The sequence below is a fragment of the Podarcis pityusensis genome (assembly GCF_964106645.2).
Source record: "Podarcis pityusensis genome assembly, chromosome: 5".
Taxonomy (NCBI): Eukaryota; Metazoa; Chordata; class Lepidosauria; order Squamata; family Lacertidae; genus Podarcis; species Podarcis pityusensis.
In genome coordinates this window covers 41412135-41428234 of record NC_138032.1, presented here as the reverse complement: position 1 = coordinate 41428234, position 16100 = coordinate 41412135, and the positions used below count along the sequence as shown (strand labels likewise).

The 16100-nt window shown below is 45.2% G+C and overlaps 1 protein-coding gene across 3 annotated transcripts; it reads right to left on the bottom strand.

The window, feature by feature from the left end:
- Window positions 1-641: 641 nt before the first annotated feature.
- On the bottom strand, window positions 642-15854 carry CPN1 (carboxypeptidase N subunit 1). 3 transcript variants are annotated; one of them, XM_081008440.1, is made up of 9 exons: window positions 15397-15854; window positions 12811-13007; window positions 11026-11181; window positions 6917-7099; window positions 6577-6688; window positions 5644-5783; window positions 4548-4647; window positions 3377-3495; window positions 642-931 (listed from the first exon to the last, which is right to left on the bottom strand). In XM_081008440.1, exons 1-9 carry the CDS (start codon window positions 15638-15640, stop codon window positions 800-802), a joined length of 1383 nt encoding a protein of 460 aa, XP_080864566.1. In that variant the 5' UTR covers window positions 15641-15854; the 3' UTR covers window positions 642-799. The 3 variants fall into 3 exon arrangements, with proteins under 3 accessions (XP_080864566.1, XP_080864568.1, XP_080864567.1); XM_081008442.1 differs by lacking the exon at window positions 15397-15854 and adding an exon at window positions 15068-15202; XM_081008441.1 differs by lacking the exon at window positions 15397-15854 and adding an exon at window positions 15055-15194.
- Window positions 15855-16100: the final 246 nt, after the last annotated feature.

Here is a 16100-nt window from a genome sequence, read left to right as displayed (position 1 = left end):
GCAAAGTTCTTAACCCAAGGTACTATTTCTGGGTTAGCGGAGTCTGTAACCTGAAGCATATGTAACCTGAAGCATATGTAACCCGAGGTACCACTATACAGTACAGGACTTTCATTGCACTATGTGTTTGATTATGGCCATTGCATTTACCATTTTTACATATCTGAAAACTGATGCTGTTTAAACTTTAAAATAATACTTGCTGGGGAAAATACATAAAATTGCCCACATTGCACTGTGTGTGTATCTTGATGTTGTCATATATATTTTAGCAAGCAGCTTGTAAAATTATGAAGGCTGGAAAATATGAATTGAGACTTGAACCAGCACAGAATTAGCTCCTTTTTTTTGGAGGGGGTGAAATTGAATGGTAACTAATTCCTTTTAGGAGGGGGTGAAATGGAATGAATTTCTTGTTAAAATGAACTTTCCAAGCACTGATCTGAACTAGTAGGTAGTCTTGAAGGAATATTTTGGTGTTATGTTTTCTGGTTCCTCCCTTCAATCACTACTCCCCCCTGACCTTTTCCCACCATGACAAGTGTATAGGTATTTCTGTCACCTGTGCATGCACATCATAGACCAGAAGGCTCCAGTGCCTGCCCACCCCTTACTAGAAGAGGGGTTTTTTTTGTCCATAGTGCAGTTAAATACTAGCCATTTAATAAACAAGAAGGTTTAGGCTCATTTCATGTTTATGGGTATCACAATAGATGGATCTTGTAAAGTTCATCAGTCAGCCTTGTTGACATCTCATGTTTGATATCTCCACCAGCTTTCACCCAGCTGAGGTCTGCCTTCACCATGGCGTCTCCCATTGGGCAGCTCGTGGCACAACCTTCTTATGCAGGGCTTTACTGTTGGGGACCCTGTCAGAAGCCTTTTGTACACGAGGGCTGTCCACAGTGCTCTGTCTGAGTTGGAAATGCACCTGGAAGAGAGAAGACCACTAGAGTCCATGCTGCCATTCAATGCAAAGCCACCTCCTGTATCATGTGACTCCTGCATTGGTTACTTGATTAATTACTTGATTAATCAAGTAAGCTCAAATCCAAAACGGGTGTAAAATTAATCATCCCAAGATAGGATATGTCCATTTAAAGAGGAGCAACTCAGCAATGTCAGAGGTGCTGATACTAGGGTGGCCCTGTATCCTATTTGCTGTCCTCTAACTGGGCTGTGCAAGCACGAACTGGGCTCTGAGCTGAGGGGAAGCCATCTCAAAGCCCAGTCAATGAGGCACTGGGCTTTGGGAAGAACGTGTGAGGCTCTGACAGAGTTCTGGAGTCCTCCCACCTCCTTTTCAAAGACTAATCAGCACTTTCCCAGCTTTGGGAAGGAGATGGGAGGGCTCTAGCACCCTGCCAGAGCCTCACACCTTCTTCCCAAAGCAGGGAACTTCCTTATTTGCCTTTGGGAAGGCAGCACAAGGGCTGGACGGGGGGGGGGGGGCTGGCTCCAAATTTTGGCCTCATACAGGGCATCATAGTATTCAAGTCCACCACTACACAGTCCATGATTCAGCGATGGCCTCAAATACACTAAATGCTATGTTTTAAATGCTTGAAGCCAAGAACATGGCTTGCTACGGGTGACAAGGCCTGGCCAGTAACAAAGCTCAATGGGTTTAAGGGGGAAAGTGTTTATTTTACTCTTTGATGGGACATGGAGGTCTTGGCTAGGGATCCAGAAAGTCAGCAATAGGTTTCCATCTCTCCTTCCACCAGCAGGTGGCTCAGCCGAGCTCTGATTCACAGCACTGCCTCATCGCTCCACTCCCTGCCCCCAATATGCTACACCCCCTTGCAGGGTGAGGGTTTCCCTGGCAGTGGAGCCTCTCAGTAAATCATCAGAAATGCATTAAGAGCATTCCAGAAAATCTTGCTGTCTCCTCTCTTGAAATGGGGTGGGGCTAAGCTGGGGAAGATCAGAAGCTCACAGAGAAGATGGGCACCTCCACAGAGTCACAGGAGGGCTGCAGGCTGTTTGAGTGGCAGAATGCAGCCTTAAGGCCCAGGAGGTTGGAAGGCAGCTCAGTGACTGAGTAGGCTCTCCTGAAGGGGGTGTTAGGCTGCCTTTGGTTCCCCAACATCACAGTTAAATGCCCCTTGAAGTATATGGCTCATTTCACTGAGATCAGTCTGGGCTTCCTAGTCTTGAAAGCCCAGTCCTGTGCCAGCCCCAAGTCACAAGGGGATGGTAAACAGGGACAATTAACGCAGAGAAATGACCATTCTAGCACCTCAGGACAAAAAGAACGCCCAGCCCCCACACTCCAGCACTGCCAAAAATGGAAACTTGCCAAACTTCCTTCTTTTGTATGGAATATGGTTGCTGAGTTAAAACACAACTGTGTTACACAAGGTCCCGAGGACAAATAAATAGCAAAGCAAAAGGTCAGGGGTGAAGAACATATCTAGAGATTCTCCAACTTTCCATTGCAGACTGGCAGGAGGCCTTCATTCTCCCTAACTACACCCCTGTTTCAAATACAGTTTTCCAAAGCAGCTTAATAGAATTTAGAGAGGCTATTTGCTACTTGTAGTTCTACAGAATGACAGAATTAGAGCTGAGGCTAAGAGCGCTGTGTAACTAAAAAGCATCCACAGCCTTTAATTGGGGTGGGCCAAGAAAAGATGCAATAACTATTTTATATCTTTGGACAGACATAACTCTACCAGTTCCAGATTTGGGGCTGGGTATTTCTAAATGGCAACAAGAGTGCTCTGAGCAGTGCTGGGCTAGCAGCCAGTTTAATTTCCTAAAATGCCTGAAGGTAACACTAGGTGGGGAGAAATGTGGAAAATTTAAATGGTGGCTAATATCAGCCACCTGAATACTTGGAACTCTGGGATAGAATTAATATTTTTAAAAGGGGGGCATAGGGCAGTGTCAGTGCTGGAGAACTGGGGCCTTGGCCTAAGGATGTCAGGTGCTGACATGGCCCCAGGTAGCATAGCTTGAGGAGTAGGAGCTGCATGGTTTTCTCAGCCAAGGCTCTAGTGGGGCACCTGGAGCACAAAGAGATGCAACCTTACATGAGTGGTCTGCTTTAAACTATCCATCCTGGATTTCTGTGCATCCAATGAGCAGGTCATAGACAGGGCTGAGTAGGGCAATAGTTAAGGGAAATGCTGGGAGGTCTTCTCCTTACCAGTCTGGAAGAGAAGGTGAACTTCTGAAGCTGGGCTGGGCTAATGCTTTCCCATACTCTCAATGTTTCCACATTTTTATTAACCATAATTCCATGACCCAACTCTCATAGGGGTGCAGGGAAGGTTTCTTCCCACTATCTCCCTGGTGGCCCTACTCTAATTCACGCCTGAAGGCCCAGCTTAGAAGAACCTGGCACCTTTAACCTTTCCCCAACACTCACCACCGTGGGTGCAGCTGGGCCCACCGTCACCGTCACTGTCTGTGGCTGGTATCCATCCGCTGATGCAGTGACTGTGTAAGTCCCAGGCAGCAGCAGCCGGAAATAGTCACCATGTTCTCCTACCAGAGAGAAAGAGGGGCTGAGAAGGTACAGAGAGCAGAGCCAGAGGACACCACTTGCGCTTGACTTGCCTGGCCTCAACCCCACAATTAGGGAGTCTTGGGGGGGGGGAACCCTGGCCAGAATCAGGGTTCAGTTGGTCCTGATTGTTCCTCTAACAAAGTGCTGAATTATGTATCTGCCCGGTGACACTCACTATGAACACAGCTCAAACTTGCAATGTACTCTGTGCCAGGCCAGAGAACAAGTTTATCTGTTTGTTTGCTTGCTTGCTTGCTTGCTTGTTTGCTTGTTTGTTTGTTTGTTTCACAATATTTCCACTTACGGAAATCACTGATACTTCCCTGCAGAAAGTGCAGGGAAGGGCAGGGGTTAGCACCCCAAAATTTCAATGCGGGGGGGATTCTTATTGAGCTCAATGGCCCACTGCTACAGCAGTAGATTTACTGCATCGGTGTGTGTGTTGGACTAGATGAACTCTTTGACTACTAAGATATTGAAACTGGCTGCCTAAGAGACCATAAAGCTATAGGCATAACCAGTGCTTTTTTTTCTGGGGGTACACAGGGGTATGCATACCCCTAAACATTTTGTGAATCTTTGTACTTTTGCCCATTTATTGTATTTATTTTTCCCAATTTGAACTATGAAATGGTGATTTTCTTGAGTCAAAATGAGAGTACCCCTAAACATTTTTTTTTTAGAAAAAAGCACTGGACATAACTCATGGCCTTTTCTATTTTGTTTTTGCTTGTTTTTATATGAGAAGCTTATACCCTTTATAGCCCCTGCGTGGGGCACTTGGTCACAAGGAATAGATATCTTCACAACAGACTCTCAGAACCCCTTTTAGTCTTCCAGAATGACTCACTGCGAATGTTGTTAACGTAATGCAGAAAGCAGAAGAGAGTCATTTTCAAAGCAAAAGTATACCTGGCTGTTCTATGAAGGTTTTTCTTTCAGATTATAAATGTGGGACATACAAATACAGCAATGCCATTTAATTACCACCTATGATAATAGTCTGGCCTGTGTCAAGCTGGGTACCGACCTGAAGTGACATCATGGGCAATTCCTTTGACTGAGATGACAGCACCTGCGAGCCTGTTGTTGTTGTCATCGGACACCAGACCTTTGATGCCCTGGTGAACCTACAAATCACAAATACCAAACAAATAAGTGGATACCCTTAGAACTGGGGAAAGGGAGTCCACACTGCCTAGATCCAGAATGCAGTGGTTCAGCTTGCCTAGCTCTATGAACCTCCCTGAGACCTCCGGGTATAGGGAGGTATATAAAGAAGAAGAAGAAGAAGAAGAAGAAGAGGAGGAGGAGGAGGAGGAAGAAGAGCTCCTGAGAACAGAGCTTGACCCACACCCCACAAGTGATGCATTCTAGCTCAGTGATAAAGCACACGTTCCAAATGCAAAAGACCCCAAGAGATCCTTGGTATCTCCAGATAAGGTTGCCAAAAGCCCTGCCTGTAACTTTCAGTACAGTGGTACCTTGGGTTAAGAACTTAATTCATTCTGGAGGTCTGTTCTTAACCTGAAACTGTTCTTAACCTGAGGTACCACTTTAGCTAATGGGGCCTCCCACTGCCGCCCCACGATTTCTGTTCTCATCCTGAAGCAAAGTTCTTAACCCAAGGTACTATTTCTGGGTTAGTGGCATCTGTAACCTGAAGCGTCTGTAACCTGAGGTACCACTGTACTCAATTGGATGGACAAGTGCTCTGACTTGGTCGTGGTCTGGTATAAGCAGTGCTTTTTTCTGGGGGGATGCAGGGTACACATACCCCTAAACATTTTGTGCATCTAAGTTTGGTCTCATTGAGGGGCAGTATTTCAGTATGAGTAAGGAAAATTAAAGTACCCCTAAACATTTTCTTTAAAGAAAAAAAAGCACTGGGCATAAGGCAGCTGCCATGGAGCACTGGAGGTGAGTCTGGGGAACTAAGGCAGGTAGTGCTGATGAGAAATTTAGCTAATGGGCAAAATAAAAACTGACAAATTGCCAAATTAGCGTCCGCACCTGAGGACTGGAAAGTAGTCAATGTAACACCATATTTTAAAAATGGATCCAGGGGGAAATGAGACAACTTTGTAGAGGGATTGGGCAGGATGACACCCTGGCAGCTTTATTACCTCCTCTATGTAGGTGATAAGTGCTTCAGCATTTTTCCGCCACTCAAACACCAAACTGCTCTCTGGTGGAAATTTTTCGCAACTCAGTTCAAGGGTAATCTCAAAGCAATTGGTGTGCAGATAATTGAAATCTTGCATCCCTGCAAGGCAAAGAGATGAGGATATTGATTTGTTCCACAATGGGGCTGAATGCAGTCCTCCAGTCCTCTCAGTCTGACCCTTGGGACTCTCCCCAAGCCACACCCCTTCCTGGCTCTGCTTTTGCTTGGTTGGAGAACACGCCCTTGTCTTCTGATGATGCCTCTTGCTTACCTGGGTGGAAGATGGAGAGGGGCGTGCGAGTTTGTGCGGAAACCAGCCTGCTGTACAAAGGTAACATTTATATCCAGTGCTTTCGCACCCACTACCGACATGCATAAGAAGAAGCAGGTTTCCCCTCCCCTGTTTGATAAAATCACCTCAGCCCCTTGCTGGATTGTGGGGGCCAGGTAAAGAGACATGCGTAAGTTCTGGTGTGTACAAATGTCTGAGCTTTGCAGGGCTGGAATGTTTTCCACGTTACAAAGGTAAATTTCACATCCCTTTCTGTGCTCACTTTGACTCTGGCCCTGTGCACCACTGAAATGTGGCCTTCAGAAAGGTGCCCATGAAGGAATGTGCCCCTTAGAGTGAAAAAGGTTCCCCACCCCCACATTTCAGGAACAGATGGAAAAACAAACATATTACAAAACAGGCTTCTTTAGGCACAGGCACCATTGGCTCTTCATCTCCTCTTCCAATGTACAGAATTTCCATATGGATCACATGTATTGTTTCTTCCCTCCAGAATTACCTAGCTGAGTCTCTCCCTTTCCTCTTCTCCCAATCTCTCCATCCCCCATTCCTCCTACATGGGCTATTTTGAATGCCCCTGCCTTTCCCCCTTGGCCTTACCCTTGCTGAGTGAATACCAGGAGGCTCCATTGGTGATGCCATCAGGAAAGATATCTCCACAATTTGTGCCTTGGTGCATCGTTCCATGGGCATATGAATAGCTTTTGGCCAGCTGTAAAGAAAGTGCCAAGCTAGTCATAGATTCCTACCCACTCAGTTTCATACGCATTGCAGGGCACAGGCAGAATCCAGATTCAAATTCATTAATTTGTAAACAGACTTTGCAACATCAGTTCCCTGTGCTTCCCATCAAGAAGACCTACATTCCAGCACTGTTCAGAGCTAACAAAATCCAGCACCCAGGGAAAGTGCCGTGGCTATTATGTCTGCTACCACTCACCTTCTGGAAGAGGCTGTCATCAGGAGTGGGGCTGTTCTGTGCTTGCCAGAAGCTCCGGCTTCTCTGCTCTTGGGATTTATCATATGGGTAGTTGGCAACGACGGCACCACCATGGAGATTGGCCGAGAGAATGAAATTGTAGCTTTTCATCCACTGAATCACAGCAAAAGTCTCTGGTTCCACCTGCAAAGGGGGAGAAGCAGGGAAGTCCAGGCAAGAACCACGTCCTTATTTCCAGCATTCCCAGTTTGGTACAAACATGGGGCAGAGTCCTGCTAGGACCATACCCCTTCAAAATGTAGAGGTAGACATCCATGACTGAGTGCTCTGCCATGTCAAGTCACCTGGTGTTGGAAAGCTATCGTATCAAGGAGAAAGGTTCTTGCATGGCCTTCCCCTTAATGTGTTCATGGCCAGGTTTTTGAGGGTGGCCCACATAAAACACCTTCAGTGGTCTTCCCCTCCAGCCCCCCCCCATGTTTACTATATGGTGATAGCAGATGTATTGCATCCTGTGGAAATTAAAATGGAGGCAGGAGTGAGTCCTCCCTAATAGGCCATAGGCGTGTGCCAGGCCGGAATGTGCCACTTTAAAAAAAATAATAATAATAATAATTTTTTTATTAAGGTTTTAAACAAAGAAAAAAAACAACAACAACACACACAAAAAAACAATACAAAATTTAACAATAAAAACACAAAACATAACAATTAAAAACAAACTCTCTTTTCCATTCCCAATTTTAAATTACTTATTTTCTGGACTTCCTCATACCTCCCTCTTTTGTATTCCAATCTGCATTATTTGTCCAGCAGTTTCTTTTCCACTTTTTTAAACCCAATCTTTAATTTAATAAAGTATTAAAATATATAGCTTCAACTTTTTTAAACATAATCCTTGTTCTTAATGTCATATACCTTTAAATTTTTCCCTTTTATTATCAAATTTCCATTTCTTTAAACATCTTTAATCTTGATCTTTAATCTTAGTCTATCCTTAAACTTTAACCTGTACAGCTGGAAACCACTTATTTTCAATCCAACATCACTCTAACATTCCTTAATTTTGCAGTGTTTCTGAAGATAGTCTTTGAATTTCTTCCATTCTTCCTCCATCGACTCTTCTCCCTGGTCACGGATTCTGCCAGTCATTTCCGCCAATTCCATATAGTCCATAAGTTTCATCTGCCATTCCTCCAGCGTGGGAAGTTCTTGTGTCTTCCAATACTTTGCGATGAGTATTCTTGCTGCTGTTGTTGCATACATAAAGAAAGTTCTATCCTTTTTTAACACCATTTGGCCCACTATGCCCAGGAGAAAGGCCTCTGGTTTCTTGGGGAAGGTATACTTAAATACCTTTTTTAATTCATTATATATCATTTCCCAGAAAGCCTTAATCTTTGGGCACGTCCACCAAAGGTGAAAAAATGTACCTTCAGTTTCTTTACATTTCCAACATTTGTTATCGGGCAAATGATAGATTTTCGCAAGCTTGACTGGGGTTATGTACCACCTGTATATCATTTTCATAATATTCTCTCTTAAGGCATTACATGCCGTAAATTTCATACCAGTGGTCCATAACTGTTCCCAGTCAGCAAACATAATGTTATGTCCTACGTCCTGTGCCCATTTAATCATAGCCGATTTTACCGTTTCATCTTGAGTATTCCATTTCAGCAGCAAGTTATACATTCTTGACAGATTCTTAGTATTGGGTTCTAACAATTCTGTTTCTAATTTTGATTTTTCCACCTGGAAGCCAATTTTCCTGTCTAATTTAAATGCCTCCATTATTTGATAATAATGAAGCCAGTCTCGCACTTTGTTTTTTAGTTTTTCAAAACTCTGCAATTTCAGTCTATCTCCGTCTTGTTCCAAAATTTCCCAATATTTCAGCCATTTGACCTCCATATTGACCCTTTTCAAGGCTTTCGCTTCCATTGGTGACAGCCACCTTGGAGTTTTATTTTCTAGCAAATCTTTATATCTTATCCAAACATTAAATAGCGCTTTCCTGACAATGTGGTTTTTAAATGCTTTGTGTGCTTTGACCTTATCATACCATAAATATGCATGCCATCCAAATACATTATTGAAACCTTCCAAATCCAAAATGTCAGTGTTTTCAAGAAGTAGCCATTCTTTCAACCAGCAAAAAGCTGCTGATTCATAATAAAGTTTGAGGTCTGGCAGGGCAAATCCACCTCTTTCCTTTGCATCTGTTAGTATTTTAAATTTTATTCTAGGTTTCTTGCCCTGCCAGACAAATTTAGAAATATCTTTCTGCCACCTCTTGAAACAGTCCATTTTGTCCACAATCTGCAAAGTTTGAAACAAAAACAACATTCTAGGCAATACATTCATTTTTATCGCAGCAATACGGCCTAGCAGTGAAAGCTTCAAATTTGACCAAATTTCTAAATCTTTTTTCACTTCTGACCAACATTTTTCATAATTATCTTTAAATAAATTCCCATTTTTTGCTGTCATGTTAATCCCCAGGTATTTAACTTTCTTAACCACTGTTAACCCTGTCTCATTCTGAAACCTCTCTCTTTCAAACGGTGTTAAATTTTTCTCTAAAACCTTGGTTTTTGATTTGTTCAATTTAAATCCTGCCACTTGACCAAATTCTTGAATCAGTTCTAAAACCCTTTTTGTACTAGATTCTGGCTCCTGTAACGTCAATACTAAGTCATCTGCAAATGCTCTCAATTTATAGTGTTTAGTTCCGACCTGTATACCTTTAACCGTCTGGTCCCTTCTAATCATATTCAGCAACACCTCCAGGACCGAAATAAAAAGAAGAGGGGAAATTGGGCAACCTTGTCGTGTCCCTTTTTCAATTTTAAGTTCTTCCGTCACAACGTTATTTACAATTAATTTAGCCTTTTGTTCTGAATAAATTGCACTTATACCATTCTCAAAACCTTGGCCTACCCCCATACCCTGAAGATTCTTCTTCATAAAATTCCAAGAAATATTGTCAAAGGCTTTCTCCGCATCTACGAATATCAACACTGCTTTAGTGTTTATATTCACTTCTAGTTTTTCCAAAATATCAATTATATTCCTCAGATTATCAGACAAGTGTCTTCCTGGGAGAAAGCCCGCTTGGTCTGGAATGTGCCACTTTTATATGGGCTGAGGAGAGGTTTTTATGAAGAGGATCGTCAAATATGTGATTACCCTATCTGCATTGTGAAGTGGTACAGTCCAGGAAGTACATGCTTTTCCTGAATGGGTAGGTTGGCTCCTAGTGAAAGACCAAGAGAATGGCATGTTGAGAAACTGTGTACATGTCGCTACTCACACAGAGGCAATTAAGGTTTGGCAGACAGCCAGAAGGTCATGTGAAGGAGTAAGTCTGCCTGGTGATAACAGAGACATGGAGATAGCTCCCTGATTGGTCAAGCTCTCTCAAGGGAGTTATAATTAATGGCCTACTAACTGGAATGTGTTAGTTCAGTATTTCAATGGTTCAGTGTGTCAGCGAGCGTAGGAGTTGTGAGTCGTGTCAGAGAGAGCTAGCTAAAGATCCGTGTTCTGTTCCTGTAAATAGTCCACTGTGTATAATAAACACCTAACTTCAAAGTTCCTGGTTCCTGCTTTGTCTATCCTGTCTGCATCCAAGTTGCCAGTTGCTTCCGTGGATTCTGCGTTTACTCTGCTAGGTCTGGCTAAGGTCCTGCAACTAGTCAGAAAGTTGCAAAATACCAATAGGTTTTGCCAATATGGCAAGGGGAATAAATTTTTCTTCTGCATCACTGCAAGAAATCAACCTTGTGGACTTCACAGCCCTCACTGGTCGGATTGGTGGGTGGGATGAAACCCAAGCACCCCATATGTCCGGCTGCAGCCATGGGTTGGTGGCACTGAAACAGAACATCCAGTGTGCTGGATATTGGGAGTAAACTGGGAGGTGGATATTGGATGTAGCAACACTGGAACTAATGTGGGAGTTGAGGCGAAAGATGAAGAGAAGGGTCATAGAGAGGGGAACCTGAACTGCCACAGCCCTGGAGGGGTGTCCTAAAGCGAGTGTTGTTTTTGTGAAGCACACCCAGGCAGACTAGGCATTGAGTGAGTCTACAGTAATGTGTTACCTGACTCCTCCAGTTGTCTGGCAAGGGTATGTGGTGGTTGGGTCCACCCTGTTTCTCATTGTAGTACATGACAGTATTGAGGTCAGGAAAGTTTCGGTTAAGGTCAACTCCATTGGCATTGTTTCTCCCAACGAGGTATCCTAAGGGACTTTGGCTCTAGAGAAGAATGAATGGTAAACATGTGAGTCCTAGGCATGGCTAAGTGCACACCAAACCCCACCTTGCCACTTTTGTTGGTGTATGTGTCCATGAGAATTTCAGGAAACACAAGGATATGCAAAAATCTCTGGGCTTCTGAGTGTTAATCCCAGCTGGCAGGCATCTTCTGACCCTGTTTAACATTATCAGCAGCCACCATCATTTAAATTAGATTAGAGTTTGATTTATTTGCTGCTTTCCAACAGACTGTTGCACTCAAAATAGCTCAGAATCCACAGAATCCCCCGCCTCCCCTCCCAGCAGCAAATCCTCATATTTTTATGGTCAGAAATTCTTGCATCTATTTGTCCCCTAGACAACGGAACGGGGAAGCCCAATAAAGGAAAAAGTAATGAGAAGAGCAGCATGACCAATCTGGGTCTCCAGTGAGATTAAATACTTTACTAGGCAGTGCTCCAGGCCCTGTTCAGTACAGTTTCTGTTCTGGCATTTAAAGGCTAGGAATTACTGACAGTACCAGAGATGAAACCAATGCATTCAAATCAAGGAGCTCTGGGAATATATATTGACACCGCATGAGTTTCATCAGAAATCCAGTGAGAGTGGAAATAAATCAACACAATAGCTAGACCAATAGCTCTGGGGCTTGGCCCATGGGGCTCTGCTGTTAGTACCACTCTTGACAGATGAAACAAGTCCAGTATCATTAAATGGGCTTTCTAAGCATCTCGGCCTGCTTTGGTTGCCCATCACCAGAATGCAGTGGAAGGGCACAGAACTTGTCTAGAAGCCATGACTAAATCAAATCCCTAAGAAAAAAATCCCCAGTGTTACTAGCTTGGCTATTACTGTGCTATGAAGGGTCAATGTGTAGGCTGACCACTTAGGCAAAAGCATTGCTAGGTACTTTAAAAAAATCTTGGGACACAGACTCATGACACTAATTTGCCTCTGGGCAAATTAAGAGGGAGGGTGACTGGGGTCTCACCAGCACTGTGTTCTACAAAGTGCCCAGTAAAGCAGAGGTGGCTGACCTGTGGCCCTCCAGGTGTTGTTGGACTCCAGTTCCCATCTGCCCCAGTCAGTCTTTCCAATGGTCATGGATGATGGGAGTTGTAGTCCAACAACATCTGGAGGGTGATAGCTTAGCTACCCCTGCTGTAAATAAAGTAAATACCCACATACACTGAAGTTTTTAGAAGGAGGAAAAGATCCAGCAAAAGACCAGGAGCTCAGGACCCTAAAAAAACCCATACACTTATTCATTAAAAATGGACATTAAAAAGAGGGATTAAAATGTACATATACTAATTCATATCTATAGATGCAACTTTAGAAATAATTATAGTAATTTAAACATGAGCTGGATCCAGACTAAGTTAGGTGAACTTAGTTCCCATTGAAATAAATGCAACTTAAATCATGATTATCTTAACTCATTGATTTCATTTGGATCCAAGTTCAATGACGGCTATGAGCTGCTAATGGAATGTGATAGACTTGTCCTCCGTGACCCCACCTCCTGCATGTTTTCCCCTGTGCTAGTCCTCCCTTTGCCTCCCTCAGACAACCTTCTTCCATCATCACCATGGCTACTGAGATAAGGAAGGGATGCTTGCCTGGTACCTGGGCAGCTGCCACCTCATATCCATCTGGGTTCATGGTGGGCAAGAGGTGAATGCGCGTCTCATGGATGAGCTGCGTGACGCGCTGGTTGCCATGCCGATACTGTTCACACAGGAACTCTGCGAGCTGGAGCAGCAGTTCCCGGCCCAGCACTTCATTCCCGTGCATGTTTGCCACATACTTGAACTCTGGCTCCACTGGGAAAGTGAGAGATTTGCTGATATTAGAACAGTGGCTGGAATAATACCCAGGGTTGGCTGGTGCTCTGAAAGCATAGACACTGGGAAGAAGGCTAGGGCGCATGTTCCCCATTCATGTCCCACAGGGATTAAACTCTAGCTGTGCCCTTTTGTGCTGCTGTGAAGAGTCTCTCTGTGGGGGTCATCCACCATCTACTGCAGGCTTCCCCAACCAGTTCTAGCCAGCACAGCTGATGAGCGTTGGGGTCCAAAACATCTGGAGGGCACCTGGTTGGGAAAGGCTGATCTACTGTATCACAGAGTCATAGACAACTGCTGATGCCTTAGGCCACTTCGTGCCATTGGTCCACCTAGCTTGATGCTGTCTACATGGACTGGCAGTGGCACTGACCAGGGAGATTCCCAACCCCACCTTGATATTCTGGCATGCAAAGCCATTGATAATGACAAAGCTCTGTCACTGAGCTGTGGCTCTTCTCCACCTTGCTGAACCCCGCAAAGAATTGTGGAGTCAGGGTGGCGCAACCCCTGGGAATCCGTGCCCCAAGAGAGTTGCAAGAAGCAATGGCCTGTATGGGAGTGGTGTAAATTTTGGGGTGGGAGAGAAGCATTTTCTTTGATTCAGGCCTGATGAGAGGGTCCATTCAAATCAGAAAGGTCAGGTTCTCTCTACGCCCTTATTTTGTACAGCCAGCTCTCCCCTTCCCAGTTCCTTCATCTCCTCTCACTGCTATGTCACATTCCAGACTTCAAAAGCCTCGAGGGGTTTTAGACTGAACTGCAAAATCAAATCAATCCTTCATCTTGGCCTGGCCTCAAATTCTTTTCTCTAAAACCACTCCCCCCATAAAGCGGCCCCTTTAACTCCATATGCAAGACAAGCAGCCTTCAGAGTACAGGAGGGCGAGGGCTTCCTCAGGCTGCAAAAGGACCCTACCTGCTGCTCAACCCCACATTCAGAGATGGCACTATGGGGTGAAGAAGACAGTTAAATTGCACATTGGAGAAATGGAAGGGCAGCGTGCTTGCAACGACTTTCCCAGTCCCAAAGGAAACAAAACAAGGTCAAAGGGAATCCTAACGTATCCAGACACCTCTTGTGCAATCTGGCATCTGCAGACAGCCCTTTCCCTTTCTTCCTCAGCTCCTTGTCCCTCTCCTGTGTTCCTATCCTCTACCTAAACAGATGGCCTGCAGGCATTCTTATGGTACCTCCTGCTGGGTGTTTATTATGGGGTTGGTGCTATAATGATCCCATTGCCCATTTGCAATATCTCAATAACCTGCTTGCAAATTAAGTACCCATCTAGAAGCACCCCTAGCCAACACTGTATACTGCTGAGCTTGGAGAGAGAAAACACAGCCTCACATTCAGCCTGAAGCTCACTGGCTTTTAGCAGAATTTGCCTTGCAGGGCTGTTGTGTAGACAAAATGCTGGGCTGAATGGTGAGGGGAGGGGGAATACAGGCTGACCATTTGATACTAATGACCTTCCCACAATAAACACTTGCCTGGAAGCACCCAAAAAAAGTCTTGATCAGTTAGAATCAGTTCATGTCAGTTGAAATGCCTGAGTAAATAAAACTGCTTTTGCCCGACACTGAAATGTTAGCAATATTATAGCAGATGAAACTCTTTGGGGAGGTCATTCAACAACCAGGGCATCATTGTCAGAAAAAAGTCCTCCCCCCTCTTGTTGATTATCATCTCACCTCTGGTGGAAGAGGTACTTGGAGAAGAACCTGAGAACTCTTGCCTCTGTCTGACTCTGGTGCCTGTCGTCACCTGGCTATTGGCCTCAGCATCTACCTAAGTCAGTGCACATCCCATCCCTCACTTCTTCCAGAGGCATTAGGCTCCACCAAAGCCACATCTGCCATAGAAGTATGAAAAGCTAGGCAGCCCCAAATGGAGGTTTCCCTCACCAGCCAAGGTTAACCATAAACTTCAAACCAGTTCCCTCAGCTCTTCTTCCTAGAATCAGAGTTGTGCAGCAGGTAGTGATCTGGACTTGAACCCCGGGGAGCTGGATTTAAATTTTACCTCAGCCACAGACCTCGGACTGCTCTTTGGACACATCTCTCTCCCTCGATTCCTCAAGTGTAAAATGAACAACAGACGAAAAGAAATACATGCCAGGTCGCCATGGCAAGTCTCTGTCAGCTGACACACGGCTGCATCCTGCACAGCTCCTCCTCCCCACAGTCTCTGCTTGCCCTAGCTAGGAGTGCCGTGGGGCTGGGCTTTGCTGGCCACAGGGGTTCCTGGTTAGAATCCAGGGCAGCACTGAATCTCACTGCTCCGGAACTTGGCATGGGTTGGAAGCACACAAAGAAGCAACTGCTCAGCCGCAGGAAAGGGTTACAACCCCAGGAAAACACTTACTGGGCTCATGGATGCCAGGATAGTCGCTGAACTCCAGCACATAGAGGTGGCGGCCCTGGACACTGCGCCCAATGCTGTACAGCCTGGTAATGTATGGGCAGGCGCCCTTCACATCAAACAGGGCTTGCACCAGCTCCTCATAGCGGTGATGGAAGAAGTTCACTGAGGCAGCCACCCTCGCCAAGAGCAGGACCTTTCCAAGGATCCAGAGCCACTGAGACATCCTCCTGCGGGTGGGCGGCATGCAGCTCTTTGCGCCGAGGAGATGTGAGCACAGCCCAGGCTCCCTGCCTACCAGGAGCTAAAGTGCAAACTCAAACCAGCTCTCTCCAGTTTCACAGCCAAGTGCCAGCCCACTGCACCTGCCATGGTCATGGTGGGAGGGCTATCTCAGTGAATGCCCCTCACAGCTCAGGAAGAATTTACAACTCGGAGCTCTTGTGTGCTCTCTGTCTGTCTGTCTGTCTGTCTCTCCCTCCCCCCCACCCAAAGAGTTCCTGGAGCCAGAATCCTTCCAAGCTTCTGTACATTTGGAAAGTTGTGCCGATTCCTGTTCATTCATTAACTCGAGGGTAAACAGGGGCCTAAAGCTGCCTGGCTCTCATTGCAGGCCAGGAGGAACCTGATCAAACTCTTACAAACAAGGAGCTGAGGCATCTTCTGCCGAGGGCTCCAGTTGTGCCAGGACTTGGCCATTTTTCAGC